The 15,148-nt window shown below is 56.7% G+C and overlaps 1 protein-coding gene and 1 long non-coding RNA gene across 2 annotated transcripts in view; one reads left to right on the top strand and one right to left on the bottom strand.

Moving 5' to 3' along the window:
• Nucleotides 1–1,663: 1,663 nt before the first annotated feature.
• Nucleotides 1,664–4,732, top strand: LOC309680299. The gene is made up of 3 exons (XR_014269921.1): nt 1,664–1,777; nt 2,451–2,502; nt 4,238–4,732. It is a non-coding gene; the product is annotated as an uncharacterized lncRNA (long non-coding RNA).
• A 4,982-nt stretch (nt 4,733–9,714) lies between these two features.
• Nucleotides 9,715–15,148, bottom strand: part of DSCAML1 (DS cell adhesion molecule like 1) — a gene marked incomplete at both ends in the record, with an annotated part of 110,829 nt that continues 105,395 nt past the window's right edge. Inside the window, 9 exons of the mRNA XM_082493800.1 lie at nt 9,715–10,163; nt 11,333–11,644; nt 12,601–12,795; nt 13,142–13,294; nt 13,689–13,807; nt 14,139–14,169; nt 14,296–14,451; nt 14,537–14,824; nt 14,914–15,102. Of these exons, the coding sequence (XP_082349926.1) occupies nt 9,715–10,163; nt 11,333–11,644; nt 12,601–12,795; nt 13,142–13,294; nt 13,689–13,807; nt 14,139–14,169; nt 14,296–14,451; nt 14,537–14,824; nt 14,914–15,102 (1,892 nt within the window). The remainder of the gene's footprint in view (nt 10,164–11,332; nt 11,645–12,600; nt 12,796–13,141; nt 13,295–13,688; nt 13,808–14,138; nt 14,170–14,295; nt 14,452–14,536; nt 14,825–14,913; nt 15,103–15,148) is intronic.

The raw sequence follows: 15,148 nt of genomic DNA, 5'->3' as shown, positions 1-15,148 counted from the left end.
GGGTGATCAGAACACGATTTGAGCTACTGGTACAACAGGAAAAACAAATGTGGTCAGAGGATGCGCGAGGCACACGGGCATGTGCAGGGGTTGGGATGCTGCTGCGCACAGTAGCGCTCTGCCCCGTGGAGGGAGGGCTGGCAAGGAAGGGGCGCGATTGCCGCTGTACACGCTGGGCAGCGAGGAGAGCTGTTGGAGCCGGAGGACTGATGAGGCTCAGGAGGAGCAGTGTGTGTGTCAGCTGGCCCCACAGAAAAGGAGGCTGATTGTTAGATGCACATCCTTAAAAGCAGAACACAAACCACTGCCAGCCGTGAGTCGGCCCAGTTTATGCTGTGCATGACCTGCACTTGTGTGTCTTTGCCCACTGGAGAGCTGCGATATGAACTACCGGAGGAGGTCTCTGATGGCAACGCACATTGTCAAGGTAGGCACTTTTGGGAACAGGTCTGGTCCTCTTGGTGTCTTCTGGATCCAGGTCCTGCAAAGAGCACAGGGCGGCTCTGAGAAATCCAAAGTCCCATCTGAACTGTAGGCGCCTTCTGGGTGTGGGAGGCTTTGCTGTAATCCTGCCGAGAATCAGTCCCGAGCAGAGGAGGTCTGCCCCGGCTCATGGGTCTGAGGTGTGGGCTGTGTGAATGCGTGTCTGTGCGCACTGGCCTGCGTACGTATGTAGAGAAGAGGATTTGCTTTTCCTGGAATGCCAGTCCTGTATATGGTGGAGAAACTCGGCGATTAGAAGAGCAAAAGGACAGTGCACGATTACTCTGTCAAGATGAATGCAAGCCGTAAGCTCATTAAGGGGCTTGGAGCCTGCCTGCCAGAGAAGGCACCTTTCAGTCCCAGCCTATTTGGAGACGGCTGTGCGTCGCTCCCAGAGCTTGGAATTCCTGGAACAGAGGGAGCTCCTGGGAGACCCCAGCCATGCTGGCAACCCTGATGACAGCACTGTTTTTTGTGGTGAGAGCATTTGGCCAGGTGAGTCTGGGCTGGCCTGGCGGCAGGTAGGCTTGAATGCTTTCCACTGTATTTCCAGAAGCGTGTGGGTTCTCCTAGTCGAGAAGGTGGGGAAGCAGTGAGGAATGTGGGCTTGCCTATTCTCGCGGGCTGGGGATGCCTCGGCTCCTGCTGTGGCTGTGCCAGGAGCTCCTGTGGTGGGTCATCCTCAGCATCCTCTGGCTTTTGTAGCTCCTCCTCCAGGGCCGGCGCCGGAGGGTCCCGCAGCGCTGTGCAGCAGTGTGCCCTGGCCCTGCCGCATGGCGTGGGATGCGGGGGGAAGTGACTGTCACGGTGTGAGCCTGCAGCAGAGCTCTGAGCCCTGCCTCCTGCCTCTCCTGTGGTCTCTAGACCAGCTCCTGCCCTCTGCAATTCCCTGTCCCCAAAAATACCTCGGCCTCCTGTGCCACCCTGGGCAGGAGGTCTGGGCCACCCATACTCGCTGCAGAGCCATGTGGCCTCAGCTGTACCCATGAGCTCTGCAGCCCCCCTACCTCGTGAGGAGACTCGCTCATCGCTGTGGTGCGGGAAGACAGCTGAGCATTGCTGCAGCTGGCAAGGCCACCGTGGGCTGTGATCACTGGTGATGCATATGGAATAGCAGCTCATTGCGTTGCTCTTCTGCTTCTCTCCTGTCCTCTTACATACTGCAAATCCTTTCTGTGCCCAGCTCGGGACCAACTTCTTCCATGAAGAGCCCCTGCCGTACCTCGTGTACCAGCCCCTACCCTGGCAGATCCAGTGTGTGAGCCAGAGCCGCCGCACCAGCCGGGACAGCGAGGTGAGGGGGGGCTTCGCTGCGTGCAGTCTGCCGGGGGAGAGGGCAGTGCCTGGCACAGGAGCAGCAGCACACAGCTGTGAACCAAACATGGAGCAGAAGGCTTGGGCAGGGGGAGAGATATCTCCCCCCCCCCCCCCCCCCCTTGAAAGACAGAAAATAGGGTAATACCAGGAGGAAGGATAAGCTGAAAAAAGTAGGAAAGGTATCTGTAGAAAATCTCAGGCTTAGCGTTAGGATGAAAACATTCCCTAGCAGACCTGGCATCTCGGGTGCTGCAGCATCATGGTAGGTACTGGAGCTGAGGAAACGAACCCAGCAAGCCTGGTTCCACCATGATTTGAAATGCAGGTGCAGCGAGGCTGGCCTGTGCCAATGTACAGCTGAAGATGCTACCAGCGCGTCTCACGGCTCTGATTTTTGATACAGAGATCTCTTCTGCTTCTCCTTGGAGGACTTCTCACAAATGCAAATGAATTAATCAGTGCTCTGGTAATGCTCCTGAAGGAAACAATAGCAGTAATTTTCGAGCTTCCCAAAGGGAATGGCTAGTGGCAAGCTCGAGGAGGCTGGTCCTGGCCCTTTCGGAGCTGCCCAGCTGGCCTGAAAGGGACTGTTCTCACCACCTCTACCTGATACACAACTAATGCAGGGTTTTTCTTCTCTGCCTTTCTAGAGAGGCCGGAGCTCTCGGCACAACAGCATCTACTCAATTTCTGGAGAGAAAGGTGAGTGTGGAGCGGGCACAGAGACAGCCCTGCCTGAGTAGTAGGGGAAACTCAGTGTTGTGGCCGTGGGATGCGATTAGAAGAGCAGGCATTGCAGCACCTGGACCCTCTTGGCTGCTTCTTCCAAACAATCTCTCTCTGACATTATTAAGAGGTGTTTTGGAAGTCTGCTTTGCGGAGGGAAGCCCCCTTGGATGGCTTTCTCTCCAGGCCAGCCTATGGCTTGCTGGCTGCACTGTATTTTCAGTCAATTGTGCTCCCTGTGGAGGGGGCCCTCCTTGCCACCCCCAGGAGGGCACCTGACTATGGACAGGATAGTTGTTCACTAAAGCCTGTAGTATCAGCGAGTGAAGGGCTCAGTGTTGCGTGGCTGAATATACAGCAGCGTGTGTGTGTGTGTGTGCATGCTAATCCCTGACTCCCTCTTCCCAAGAAACCTGCCCCACTGAACTCCATGTCCCCTAAAACAGCCCCCCTACCTCTGTTCTCCTTGCCCTGCAAACCACCCAGAATTTATCCCTCTTCCCTCCTCCTTGCTCTTGTCTCCAAGACTGCCCCCTCTGAAGTCAAGTGCGCAGCAAAGAGGATTTGAGCACTTCTATTCTGAGCGCAGCTCGGGCGGCAATCGGATAAAGGCCGGTGAAGCGATGCTCCGGCAGCGCGGGGCTGGGCCGGGTGCTGCCGACCGCCTGCCGCGGCAGAGCAGGCAGGGTGCTGAGCTGCCACACTCCTCCTGGGTGCACCGGTAGCTCTGGCCAGCCTGGCCACTGCTCTGGGGGGTTTCACTGCCCCGTGAGAAGGTCCCCAGGGCTGCCTGTGGCTGACAGTGGCATTGTGTAGTTGCAGCGGTGGGGTGTTATTGATGGTCCCGGCTGGGGCCGAGCTCCTTCAGTAGGTGTACTTCTTGCAGCGCTGTCGGCAGCCGCACGGCCGGGGGCTCGTTCCTGCAAACATACAGCAGTACGTGCCCTGGTGGCTCCCCAGCCTCCGGCGTTTGATTTTTGCAGCGGGCAGGATTTATGGCTGACGGTGTATCTTGTTAAGCAGGGCAGGAGGGAGCCGGTTCCCAACTTGGACTCTCTTTATGTATCTCTTTACTTTGCAATTTCTTTTAGGATGTGAATGAAAATGGGTTCAGGTGACAGTGGTGAGTTTATACAGCAGCATCTGGCACCAGGATTCTGATCGCTGCTCGGGGGGTGCTTAGCAGTGACACACTCGCTTAAAGGAGCACTGCTGAGTGGCTTTGATTCAGTTCCTGTTGAATTTCACAATACTTCCCTAATGCCACATTAAGCGTGGGGTGGGGAGGGCTCCCATTTGTCAGCATGAGAGCTTTATTGCTGTACAGTGCTGGGCTTTTTTTCTAATCTTATTTGTGTGTGTGTGAAAGTAAGTGAGTATCATACTTGGTGATTAAATGTGGGGAAGCTGAGGTCTTTGGGGAGTGAAGCTGTGTAAACGGAGGGGTTAGCGCTGCCAGGGAGGCTGGGCTTTTCCGTGCCTCCCGCTCCATCTCCCTCCGCTGTGGAGATGCGCCCCGTGAGCCGGTGGAGCCATGGTTTTGTGCTGTGGATTATCCGGCCTTTTTCACCTCTGTAATGGAGTGAAGCCCCCAGAGTGTGGGGAGCCTGGGGTACGCGGAGGCCGGTCTGAGCCCACGGGGCGGTGGTGCCAGAGCCCTGCCCAGATCAGCGGAGCCTGTGCTCACTGCGATGCTTGGCTGTCTTTCTAGGCAACGTGACCCCTGATGCCAGCAGCGAGAGCAAGTTCTTCAGTGATCCTTCTGAGAAGGCAGCCGTGACCATCCAGACCCACTTCAGGAGATACCAGCAGCAGAAGCAGGAGAAGAAGTAGCCGTGTCAGCCACCCGTGCCCTGCACTGTCCCTCCTTTTTTGTCTGTTCTGTACCCCAGAGATTTGCGGCCACTGTGACTGTGAACCCTGATGTGTAGCTTCTGGTGCGTGCGCAGCTGTAGATACTCTGCCGTTTGTGCTGGTCGCTGCTCAGAGTGAGATCTTTCCTGGTCAGTCCTTCCCGAGAGAGCATTGCCTTGTGTGCCAGGGGACAGCGGGCGAGGGGCTGTGTGACGGGACCGCGGCACCCAGGGAGTGGCACGGCACCGGCCAGCCGTTCCGTGGCGGCAGCGCCCAGAGCTGCCCGGTGTGGTGGCCGGCCGTGGGGCTGCAGGGAGCCGGGGCAGGGCTGTGTGGGGCTGGCGGAGCTGCTCAGCCCCAGCAGCTGTGTCAGGGGGAGGGGAGGCCCCGCACAGCTGATGGCGGTTGTGGCTCCTTGGTCGCTACCCAGCTGTGGCTTGTTTTCCCTGGTGATAACCCTCCCCTGTGCCTCCATCCCCACTCTGCCTCTGGAGCTGGGGTGGAACGGCTGCCTTTGTCCCCTGCTCCAGGCGGCTGGCTCGCAGAGCTGCCGAGCGCGGTGTCCAGGAGCTGGCCCGGAGCGGGATGTCGCCGAGGGGGTGTGCTGCAGGCAGGAGCTGAGCCGTGTGCTGACCGTGAGCTGCTCTTACTGTTCTTGGGGAGCACTGGTGGGGGTGCTCTGGTTTCAGAGCGGGAATGGGGTGGGACTCTGTCTCCTGTGGCTGCATGTGCCCAGGTTCAACCTGCTCTCTGCCAAGTCGGGCTCCTTCCAGCCCTCTGCTAACTCGGGCGTGTGGGTTAGTGCCAGTGTCACCCAGCCACCCTGTCGCGGGCTATTAGTCCAGCAAAGCTGAACAAAGACCTGCTCCTAGTCTGGCAGGGACAGAACCCCAAGGTTCTCTTGGGTTCTCGCACCTGTTGCTGAGTGCTGGCTTTTGGAGGGTGCAGAGCTGTTGAAACAGAGGGAATCTGAAAGTTCTGAGCTCTGGGTTAGCAGAGAAACAGGGGGAGGTTTGCTGCGAGCAGGGTGGGTGTGAGAAGCTGGTGAGGAGGTGCCACGTGCATGGTGGGTGCTCTGTGGGAAGGAGCAGGGCACGGAGGAGCTGCTGGCCACGGACGGTGCTGCTCTGACCACTTGAGTGTGGTTTTAACTGCTGCTTTGCTGGGTCTGATGTTGGGTTTTCTGTGCAGAGCTCCTGAGCTGTGCCCTTCGAGTCCTGACTGTTTGCAGGCTGCTCTTTCTCTCCTCCCCGGCCACAAAGGTCCTCAGCCCTTCTTGCAAGGGCTCCATCCCCAGCTGCCCCTGCTTGTCTTGAGCTCGTAAGTGCTGGTGTCTGGCTTCTGCTTGTGCTCAGTTACTGCCTGCTGCTCGCTGTGGTTGGCCTCCAGCGGCGCTCCAGCCCTCCTCTGAAGGCGCGGTGGGAGAGCAGGGCTGGCGATGGTTCCGTGTGTCACTCTGCAGTGGGGTGAGCTGCCAGGCCGTGCTGCGGGCAGCCGGAGCCGGGTGACACCAGGAGGTGTGTTGCGTGGTGTGGTGTCTGGGGGCTGGGCTGGAGTGCTGTGCAGGGCAGCTGGGAAAGCAGACAGAAACCCAAAGAGCTGGTTTGGTTTTATGAGCTTGATGGGGCTTTTGCCCGTTTCCTGTTGAAGGCAGAGGTCTTGGCTAGTGGGGCGTGAATAGGCTGTCTGCCGTAACTCCTGGTTGGTTACTGTGTGCAGCGATGTGGGGAGAGCCTATTGCCTTGGTGAGGGGCAGGGGGCTCGCGGGGGGCAGGGGGGTCTCGTGGTGAGTGCTGGGAACCTGGACTGTCTTCACAAACTGTGCGAAGGTAGGGGTGGGAACTGCTGGGGAAGGGAAGGTGGAGAATTCCTGCTAAGATGTAGAAAGAAATCTGTACTAGCCAATTACAATAAAGATGTACTAATCGGTGTTAATCTGTTCTTCTTTTTGTCTTGCTAATCCACGTTTACTCTCACAGCTGAGAACACACTTGCCTTTTCTTGCCTCTTCTATTTAAAGGCTGGGCTCAGCGTTTCACGGGCGCTGCGCGGTTGCCTAGCTGTGACACTGCTTTGAGGTGGGGGTGGGCACTTGGCTCGCTTTAAAATCTGTACTATGTGAAGGTTTTGAAGTCTGTTGTGCACTGAACTGGTTTTGAAATGCTTAGGAAAATGCTTGAGAAGTGCTACTTTGCTTGTCAACACTCACCAGTGATCTTGGGGAGAGACAGAAGGGGCAGTACTGTTTCACTTGCTTGAAGTCAAAGGCTGACCAGTGTAAGGCCGACCTGATGTCGGGATGAGTTGATGCTGGCTGTGTTGGACCCGTGGGTCCCCTGGAGTGGCAGTAGGGTCCTCGGCCCATCAGGGGGCTGCGGCAGCCTGCACGGGAGGGTACGTGCAGCCAGGAGGTTCCTGGGACTCTGTGGATGAGGCGGAAGGCTGAATCGCTGGTGACCGGTTGCTGCACGTCCCCCAGCCTCTCTGGCCCCTCCATGTTTTCCCTTGATGACTTCCTTTAAGGGAAGCTAGGCAAGCCCTTCCTGGCTCAAACAGACCCTGTAGGAGCTGCATAGTGTGATCTTCAGCACGCAATTGCCTTGCTCGTGTTCCGTCTGCAAATGCTCTACAAACCCCATGCGCTCCTTGCATGCTAAATCAGAAACTCGCCATGCCTTTGGCTCCAAATCTGTTAAAATTGAATGAATAAGAAAACTCATGCATAGAAGTAAATGCTATTCAGAACAGATCTTGGTTGGTTTTTTTATTTTGGTGGTGGTTTGTTTCTGTTGTTGGGATTCATATTAAACAAAAAGGCAGCACAGCTGCCAGGCTATTGCCACAGCACTTCCAGCTCTACCGGATTGAAGGAGTTAGAACCTGATGGCAAAGGAGGGGCTGCTGACCAGTGTGACAACACAAGCAGGTAAGGGAACTGTGAGCTGGAAATGGAAATTGCATGTAATGTCACCAAGTAGCACTAATAACTTAATCAAGAGGATTATTTTTTTTTACTTAATACCTCTCCTGGATTTAAAAATTACAGGAAATCAAAAGCTAAATTTGAAGTTTAAGGAAATTATCTGTTTGTAAGGAAAGATGAGGTGGAACCAATGCCTGGATGTTAAATTAGGAAGGTTGGGTTGTTCACTTTTAAACTGGCAGTTTTATAACTAAGAAGTTCTACACAGTTGTTGTTACTCTGTGTTCAACAGCAATTTTTTACTGTTCTCATTTTCTTTCCTATCGTTATTTTCAAGAGCAGTTAATACGCTCGTTACCCAAAGGGGAAGGAGGAGTTCTAGAGGAGGTTCTGGTGCTAACTAAAATACTTCAGCAGGTACCAACAGTTGTTTTAGTCTTCCTGGGGTAGCAGAACAGGTTGCTGGTGAGGCTGCGCTTTGAGTACTGGGTTCGGTTTTGGGCCCCTCCCTACAAGAAGGACCTTGAGGTGCTGGAGTGTGTCCAGAGAAGGGCAGTGAAGCTGGTGAGGGGTCTGGAGGACAAATCTTATGAGGAGTGGCTGAGGGAACTGGGGTTGATCAGTCTAGAGAAAAAGAGGCACAGGGGAGACCCTATCGCTCTCTCTAACGACCAGAAAGGACACTGAACCATGTCCCTCAGCACCACATCTACCCATCTTTAAAATACCTCCAGGGGATGGCGATTCCACCACTGCCCTGGGCAGCCTGTTCCAGTGCTCGACTACCCTTTTTCAGTGCAGAACTTTTAGATTAGGTATTAGGAGTGTCCCCTGGAGTAACTTGAGGCTGTTTCCTCTTGTCCTATCACTTATTGCTTGGGAGAAGAGACCGACCCCACCTTTCCTCCCTGGGCAGCCTGTTCCTTTCGGGTAGTGGTGAGAGTCGCCATCCCTGGAGGTATTTAAAAGACAGGTAGACGTGGTGCTGAGGGACACAGGGTTCAGTGGAGGACCTGGCCGTGCTGGGGTGATGGTTGGGCTTGATGATCTTCAAGGTCCCTTCCAACGTAGACAATTGTATGATTCCAGGTGGATGTATGCAAGGGGAAGGTATAATTTGCACTTTGGTGGTTAATTAATTGCTTCGTTCTTCTTTTGCTCTTGGTTTTTGCTACCAGCCATAGCAAAGAGGGGGGACTGTGCTGTGCTTCACTCGTCTGTACTGCACTGTGCTGTGACCTGGTGGAGCTCCACCATGTTTCACTGTGCCGTGGTGTGCCGCGATACCCTGCACCCTAGGGGAGCTGTGCGGTGTTTTACTGTCCTGTGCCGTGATTCACCGGGACAGGAGGCAGCGACGCCATGATTCACAGCACTGTGCCGGAGTCACCGGGCTTCACACTGTGCTGCATTTCGCCCCAACGCACTGTGCTGCACTGCCCCACTGCAGCTCGCCCTGCTCAGCTGCGCCTGGGGCCAGCTCTGCTGTGCTTCACCTCCCGCTCCCACGCAGTGCCACGAAGCATCAGGGAACAAGAGCCCCGCCGTGAGCAAGTCACTGCGCTCTGCTGGATCCGCACACGATACTGGAGCTGCACCACACTTCCCCTGTGCTGCCACAGCCGTGCCGTGGCTCGCAAGCGTCTGTACAGCAGTTCATGGTCCTGCACAGGAGTTCATCCTTCTGGGCTGGAGCCAGCCGGCCGGTTGGCACGGCTGGCCTGGACTTACCGGGGAGTAGGTGCCACGCAGCCATGGATGCTGTGCCAGAGCCTGGCAGTTGTCGGGGTGGCTGCGCCCAGGACCCTGCTCCCATCCCTTCCCCCTCCTCCTGCCCCGGGGCTCTGCAGGCACTGCGTGGTGCTGCGTGTCCCTGGGCTTCCGGGGCACGCTTTAGTCTTCTGGATGGCTCTGGGCTGCCCCTCTCCATCCTCCCGGGATGTTCTGCGCTGGCTCCTGCCCTGCTCGCTTAACAAACGCCCACATATAAACATAACCTTTATTGCACACAGCGCTGGGTTTTTTTTCATAGAAAAAGGTATTAACACATAAGCATTTGCAAATTGAAGCAACTCCTGTTGTTTTCAGAACAGTAAAATAGCATGCAATGTCTTTGAGACGTTCCTTTTTAAAACCACCGACAAGATTAGGGAAGAAAAAAAAAAAAAGTCGCTGAGTCTTTCCTTGTGCCCCTTTCAAAATGATGTGAAATATATATATGTATACATATATATTATATTTTTAAATCTGTAACATCAAATTCTTTGTGCCCTGGTTTCTTTTTCTGTTCGGAGAAGAAGAAAATAGCTTCATTTATACAAAAGAGTTCATTATGTACAAGTTTGTTAATTAAATATAAATGGCGCGGGGAAAGGAGCGGTGTCCATGGCAGGCGATCTCCAGTGGGTGCTCTACACCAGCGTGTAGGACTTGGAGTAGGCTCCAGCCCCCTGTTTTTGAGACCTGCCTACACCTGATGTGCTCATTTCTAGGAGCGAGTCCCTGGAGCCCCCCACTTTGGAGTGCGTGGGCACCCGCACCTCGGCGGCGGCGGCGGCAGGCTCGGTGGCGGCAGTGGGTGCCGGGGCGGCGCTGGCGGCAGGCGCGGCGGTGGTGCTCGTCGTGCCGGGCATGGGGAGAGTCCTTTGAGGTAAGGTGGTTGCGGCGGAGGCTGGGGGAGGCAGACCCAGGGGCTTGGTGCCGGGCTCCAGCGTCATGTGCCGGGCTTGCGCGTGGTACGCCCGGGCGAGGTTGCGGATGGAGGCTTCCCGCGGGGGCACCACGGGGCACGGCTCGTGGGCGTCGGGCTTGCGGAAGAAGGCCTCCGACTTGACGTAGAGCGGGAGGTTGCAGTAGTCGCCTGCAAGGGGAAAAGCGGAGGCAGGTGAGGCTCTGGAGCGGGGCCCGTGTAACGTGCTGTAAACATGATGTAAAATGTGCTGTAACTGTCCCAGCAGTTGTCACGGCCACACAAGGTACGGAGCATGGCAAACTACGCTCTCCAAGGGTCTATACTACGGGTTCTATAAAGTATTATAGCCTTGTATGACAATGTGGGCTTCTGACGTTGTACATCTGCTATCACATGAAATGTAGCAGATGTTCAAGATACAATAGTGTCACTTATTAGATCAGAGTACGAAACAGCAGTATCAATGGTGGACTATACAGGTGCTATCATTGTGTACAGTGTGTCATATATTAAATACATTAGCAATGTTATATGTGCAACAAAAAGTATATTATGCTATTTATTAGATCCATTCTGTTCTGTCAGGTATTATACAGTACACATCGGTGTTATGAATGTACCAAATATTTACGCAAAATACATGTTATGCTATGTTGTGTAACACAGACTGGTGTGGGTGGGAAGGGACCTTTTAAAAGTCATCGAGCAGTCCATAAAATGTATTTGTTAGATCAGAAACTGTACTATTAATAATGCAATGTAACACTATTGCTTTTATATAACGCTACTAGCTGACTTTTACAGGTCCCTTCCACCCCCCACCATTCTGTATTTCCCATTTGTCAGTATTCCTTGCCCGGTTTTCTATGCTATGAGTGATATGGGACGGGGGCAAGAGAAGGGAATCATTGGTTTCGGTTGGAAGGGACCCTATTTGAAGATCATCAGGGGGAGGGGAGCAAAGAGACGTCATGTGAGGAGAGGAGCAAACAAATGTGAGGAGGAAGAAACTGAGGAGGAAAAAAAAAAAGGGAGAGGAGAAAAAATGGGAATCATTAGTTAGAGTTTGTGTAGGTTCTGTGGGGATCTTTTCCAGATTGTGTTGGGATTGGGAACAGCTCTCTGTGGAACCTGCTGAACTCAAAACCTATAAAGTGAACACCTACAAGCCAAAGGGACGATACTGAAAGATCGGCACTGTGTAGCGAGATGCTGTTCCTACCGCCTCTCCTACCCTTCAGAGGAACCATCTCTCCGTACCTTCAGTTGTACGCTGCATGTTTAATGTGTTGTGTAACGCAGAGAAAAAGACAATGACAAAGCACACGTATACGTACTCTTGCTGGCCCGGTGCGGGATGGGTACGGCCACGCTCTTGCCCCGCTCACTGTCCTGGGGTTTGGGGGGGGAGGCGGTGAAGCGACAGATGCCGGGCTCTGAGGGGGTGCTCATGGAGGTCATGCTGTCGGCATTGTCGGTGGTGCCGGTGGTCATCTGGTCTGAGGAGCTGTCAGAGATGAAGCACTCTGTGATCTCAAACTTGGCATGCTGCAGCTGCTCCTCCAGCTTGGCATGCTCGTAGGCGCGTGCCAGCTCCTCGTAGGTAGATGAGGCACTCTCCGTTGACACCATGCTGTTCCGCCCCTTGTCTGTGGAGGAGAGGACACATCATCACGTACCTGGGAATCATCCTTGGCTGCAGAATGCCATTTTCCACCTCAGTGCTGTTGTGGGAATGCCCAGGCTCTCCCTGCTGAGATACACCCGGCCATCTGTTCCCCAGAGCTGGGCAGGACCCTTGCTGCTCCAGAGCCACCACAGAGCTTCTGGAGGGGACCCGGAGATGACAGCGCAGCCCCACAGCTGCCAGGCGGGGCAGAGCCCTGCGCACACATGCACACACGCACGTGCGCACAGCAGGACAGCCCCAGCAGTTAACCCGGAGCTCGCCCCCTCCCAGCAGAGCCAGGAGCACGGGGCAGGGGACGCCCCCACCAGCAGCTCCCAGAGAGTGCAAGGCCTGGCCCAGGAGCCCGTTGCTATTTGTAATGTCTGCCAGAGATGGGACAGAGGCCAGTACCATACATTGGAGTACACTTTGCAACGCTGCTGCTTTCAGCCAATGGCAAGTGCCTCTTGCAGTGGAAGTCATGGTTCCAAGACCCCATTACTTCTGCAGTCACCCCGAGGTTTAGGGTCACCACCACTGAAGAGACGACTGAGAGGGGATCTCATCAGTGGTTACCGATAGCTAAAGAGTCTGGCCCCATCCCCTTACCACCTGCCCTTTGCAGTGGTGCCCAGTGGCAGGCCAGGGGGCAACGGGCACGAGCGGGGACACAGGAAGTTCCATCTCAACATGAGGAGGAACTTCTTTGCTTTGGGGGTGACGGAGCGCTGGCACAGTCCGCCCGGAGAGGCTGTGGAGTCTCCCCCACTGCAGACATTCCAACCCCGCCTGGACGCCATCCTGTCCAACGTGCTCTAGGTGACCCTGCTCTGGCAGAGGGGTCAGGCTAGATGAGCTCCAGAGCTCCCTGCTGTTCTGTGATGATCCTGCGAACCCCTGTACCCCGGGGCTGCCGCCGGGGCAGCGCTGGCTCACCAGTGTCCTGCGAGAGACTGGCACTGTAGCTGTCGCTCTCGGTGACCGTGATGCCGTGCTGGGAGCCCACTGTCCTCCAGTCAGAGGTGAGGGTCCGCGCAGGGGTGGACGCCTGGCACTTGGTGAGGGTCCACTGGCTGGAGTACCGGTTGCGGGTGCTGTGGGCAGACTTCACGCTCTTCCTCGACACAGGGTCTAAGGCACAGAGGTGACAGAGTCGCAGCGGGTCACTGTCAGAGACAGCCAGGACACTGTCCCATCTCCCCAGAGCACTGCCCGCTCCTTCTGCCTTACCAACAGCTGCTTTTAGGCACAGCCAGTGCTGGGGACAGGCCCTGCACCCCAGCACCCTGCTGCAGGAGCACTCCGATGGAAGGGGATGTGCCAAGACCAGCCACGGTGTCCCCACACTGCCAGAGGGCACTGAAGAGGCTGTAGGCAGTGCCCGGCTCACCCACACCCGCCTTGTGCCCATGTCCACAAGCAGCCCGTGATGCTCCCAGCAACCCCACCCCAGCCCCACATGACCGCAGCCGCTTACTGGTGCCGGGGCGGATGTCCGACATGTCAATGAGGGGCCCCGTGTTCTGGATCAGAGCCGGGTGATGCAGCGAGACGCCCGTGCAAAAGCTCTGGGGGTTCACCGCCTGACTGAACTCTGTGTCCGTCACCGGGATCGTGGCTTTGTCGTCCCCTGTGGGAAGAAGCGTCAGCTCACATCTCTCTCTCTAGCCAGGGGTTCACGGTAGGTGTCTGCTAGCCCACACTTAGCACAGCCATGGGCTCCCCCGGCTTTCCCTCTGCGGGCAGCCCTAACCAGCGGTCTGGGGCATGGGGGGATGGGAGATTTCCCTGGCAGTTCCCGAGCCAAGGCGGCGGTGCAAGGGTAACCACCACCGAGGCAGAGCCCGGCCAAGGAGAGTGCCATGGGTGCTGCCAGCAGACACACAAGGGGAGCAGGACCCACCAGCACACCCCCGCGTTGGCTTCTCGGGGCTGGGCAAGATGATGGCCCACATCCCTTCCCCGGGCAGGGGCAGCTGTGGCCAGGGTTGGGGCCCCACACCCCAGGGAGGGCGGGAGCTTACCCAGCTGTTTGATGCCTTCCTTGTCCTCGATGAGGAGCTGTACCCGAGGGATGTCTATGTGCAGTCGGGGGCCTTGCGGGGGGCCCTTCACCGGCGTGTCAAAGCTGCGGTTATTCTTGCTGTGAGGTAAGAGGGGACGCAGACCCGGCGATTACCGGAGAGAGCCCCGGCGGCTCAAGCCTGGCAGGGGGCTCACTGCCCACCCGGGGCTCCGCTCTCCAGCTACGCTGCTCGCCCCCAGGCAAGCTCCAGCACCGGTGCCGGGACTCCCCAGCCTCAGCCCTCCGGCAGGCAGGAGCAGCCAGGAGCACCGGGACACTGTGCCACACAGAGCACGCAACCTTCCCAGGAGGTCAGAGCCCAAGTCAGGGCTTAAAAGCATCCTCGACCACCCCCTCCACTCCGTATTCCCCAGCCTTGCCACCCACCACTTGCAGCTCCGAGACCCACCTGATCAGCATTTCAGCCAAACTCTTGGCATCTGTGCAAGAGAGACAAAAAGAACAACAGGGAAGGTTTTTTTCAAGAGAGGGCGTAATGAGCCGGTCCAGGAAAGCACAGCCCTGCAGTCCAGTCCCGCCTGCCGTGCCGCTGAGCCCCGTCTCACCTCGAAGCCTCTTCAGCCGCTTCTCCTTCCTCTTCTTGCGGATGATGAAGAGCAGGGCCACTCCCAGCGTGGCCAGGATCACGGGGCAGGCGATGGTAAAGAGCTTCTTCACGTCATCGCCCTCCCCTTGGGCAGACTTGATCGGGGGGATAGTGCCTAGGGCAGAGCGTGGGCAGTCAGCACTTCTGAGACCCCCCCCCACCTCGGGGCCCCCCCATCCTCTCCGCGCCCCCCCACTCACTGCCATCATAGTCCAGCGTGGCGAACTGGGTGGTCTCGTTGCCGCAGCCGGCGCTGTTGCAGGCCTTCATGCGGAGCTCGTACCACGTGGCCTCACGCAGCTCCGTCAGGAAGACCTCGCTGGAGCTGTTGGTGCGGAGGCTCTGCCAGACCCAGTTGCCCTTGGGCCGGTACTCCAGGACGATGGCGGTGATGGGGCAGCCCCCGCTGCTCCAGCCCTGCAGGTTGAGCCTGGCGTGCGTGGAGTTGATGTGGGTGAAGAGGTGCTGGTCCTTGCTGAAGGAGGGCTCTGCGGGAGAGGAGCCGTCAGGAGGGCTGCTGCGGAGAGGGGACGGCTGGGTCCCCCGGCAGGGCAGGGACGCTGTGGGGCAGCCTCACCTCTGCCATGGGTCTTGGCTTCGATGATCTCGCTGATGCGGCCAGCCCCCACGCTGTTCTTGGCCGCCAGCTTCACCTTGTACCAGGTGCCGCACTTGAGGCTCTCCAGCTTGAAGGAGCGCTCGGAGGAGCTGATGAACACGTCCTTCCACTCTTCGCTGTTGTCCACCGAGTACTGGAGCACGAAGCCTGTGGGAGCAAGACGGGACGGTCACCTCTTAGCACAAGGGCTGAG

The sequence above is a fragment of the Vanellus vanellus genome (genome assembly GCF_965231255.1).
Source record: "Vanellus vanellus genome assembly, chromosome: 21".
In the NCBI taxonomy this organism is placed as follows: domain Eukaryota; kingdom Metazoa; phylum Chordata; class Aves; order Charadriiformes; family Charadriidae; genus Vanellus; species Vanellus vanellus.
The sequence above is the reverse complement of the archived record's forward strand: the minus strand, read 5'-3'. Positions and strand labels throughout refer to the sequence as shown.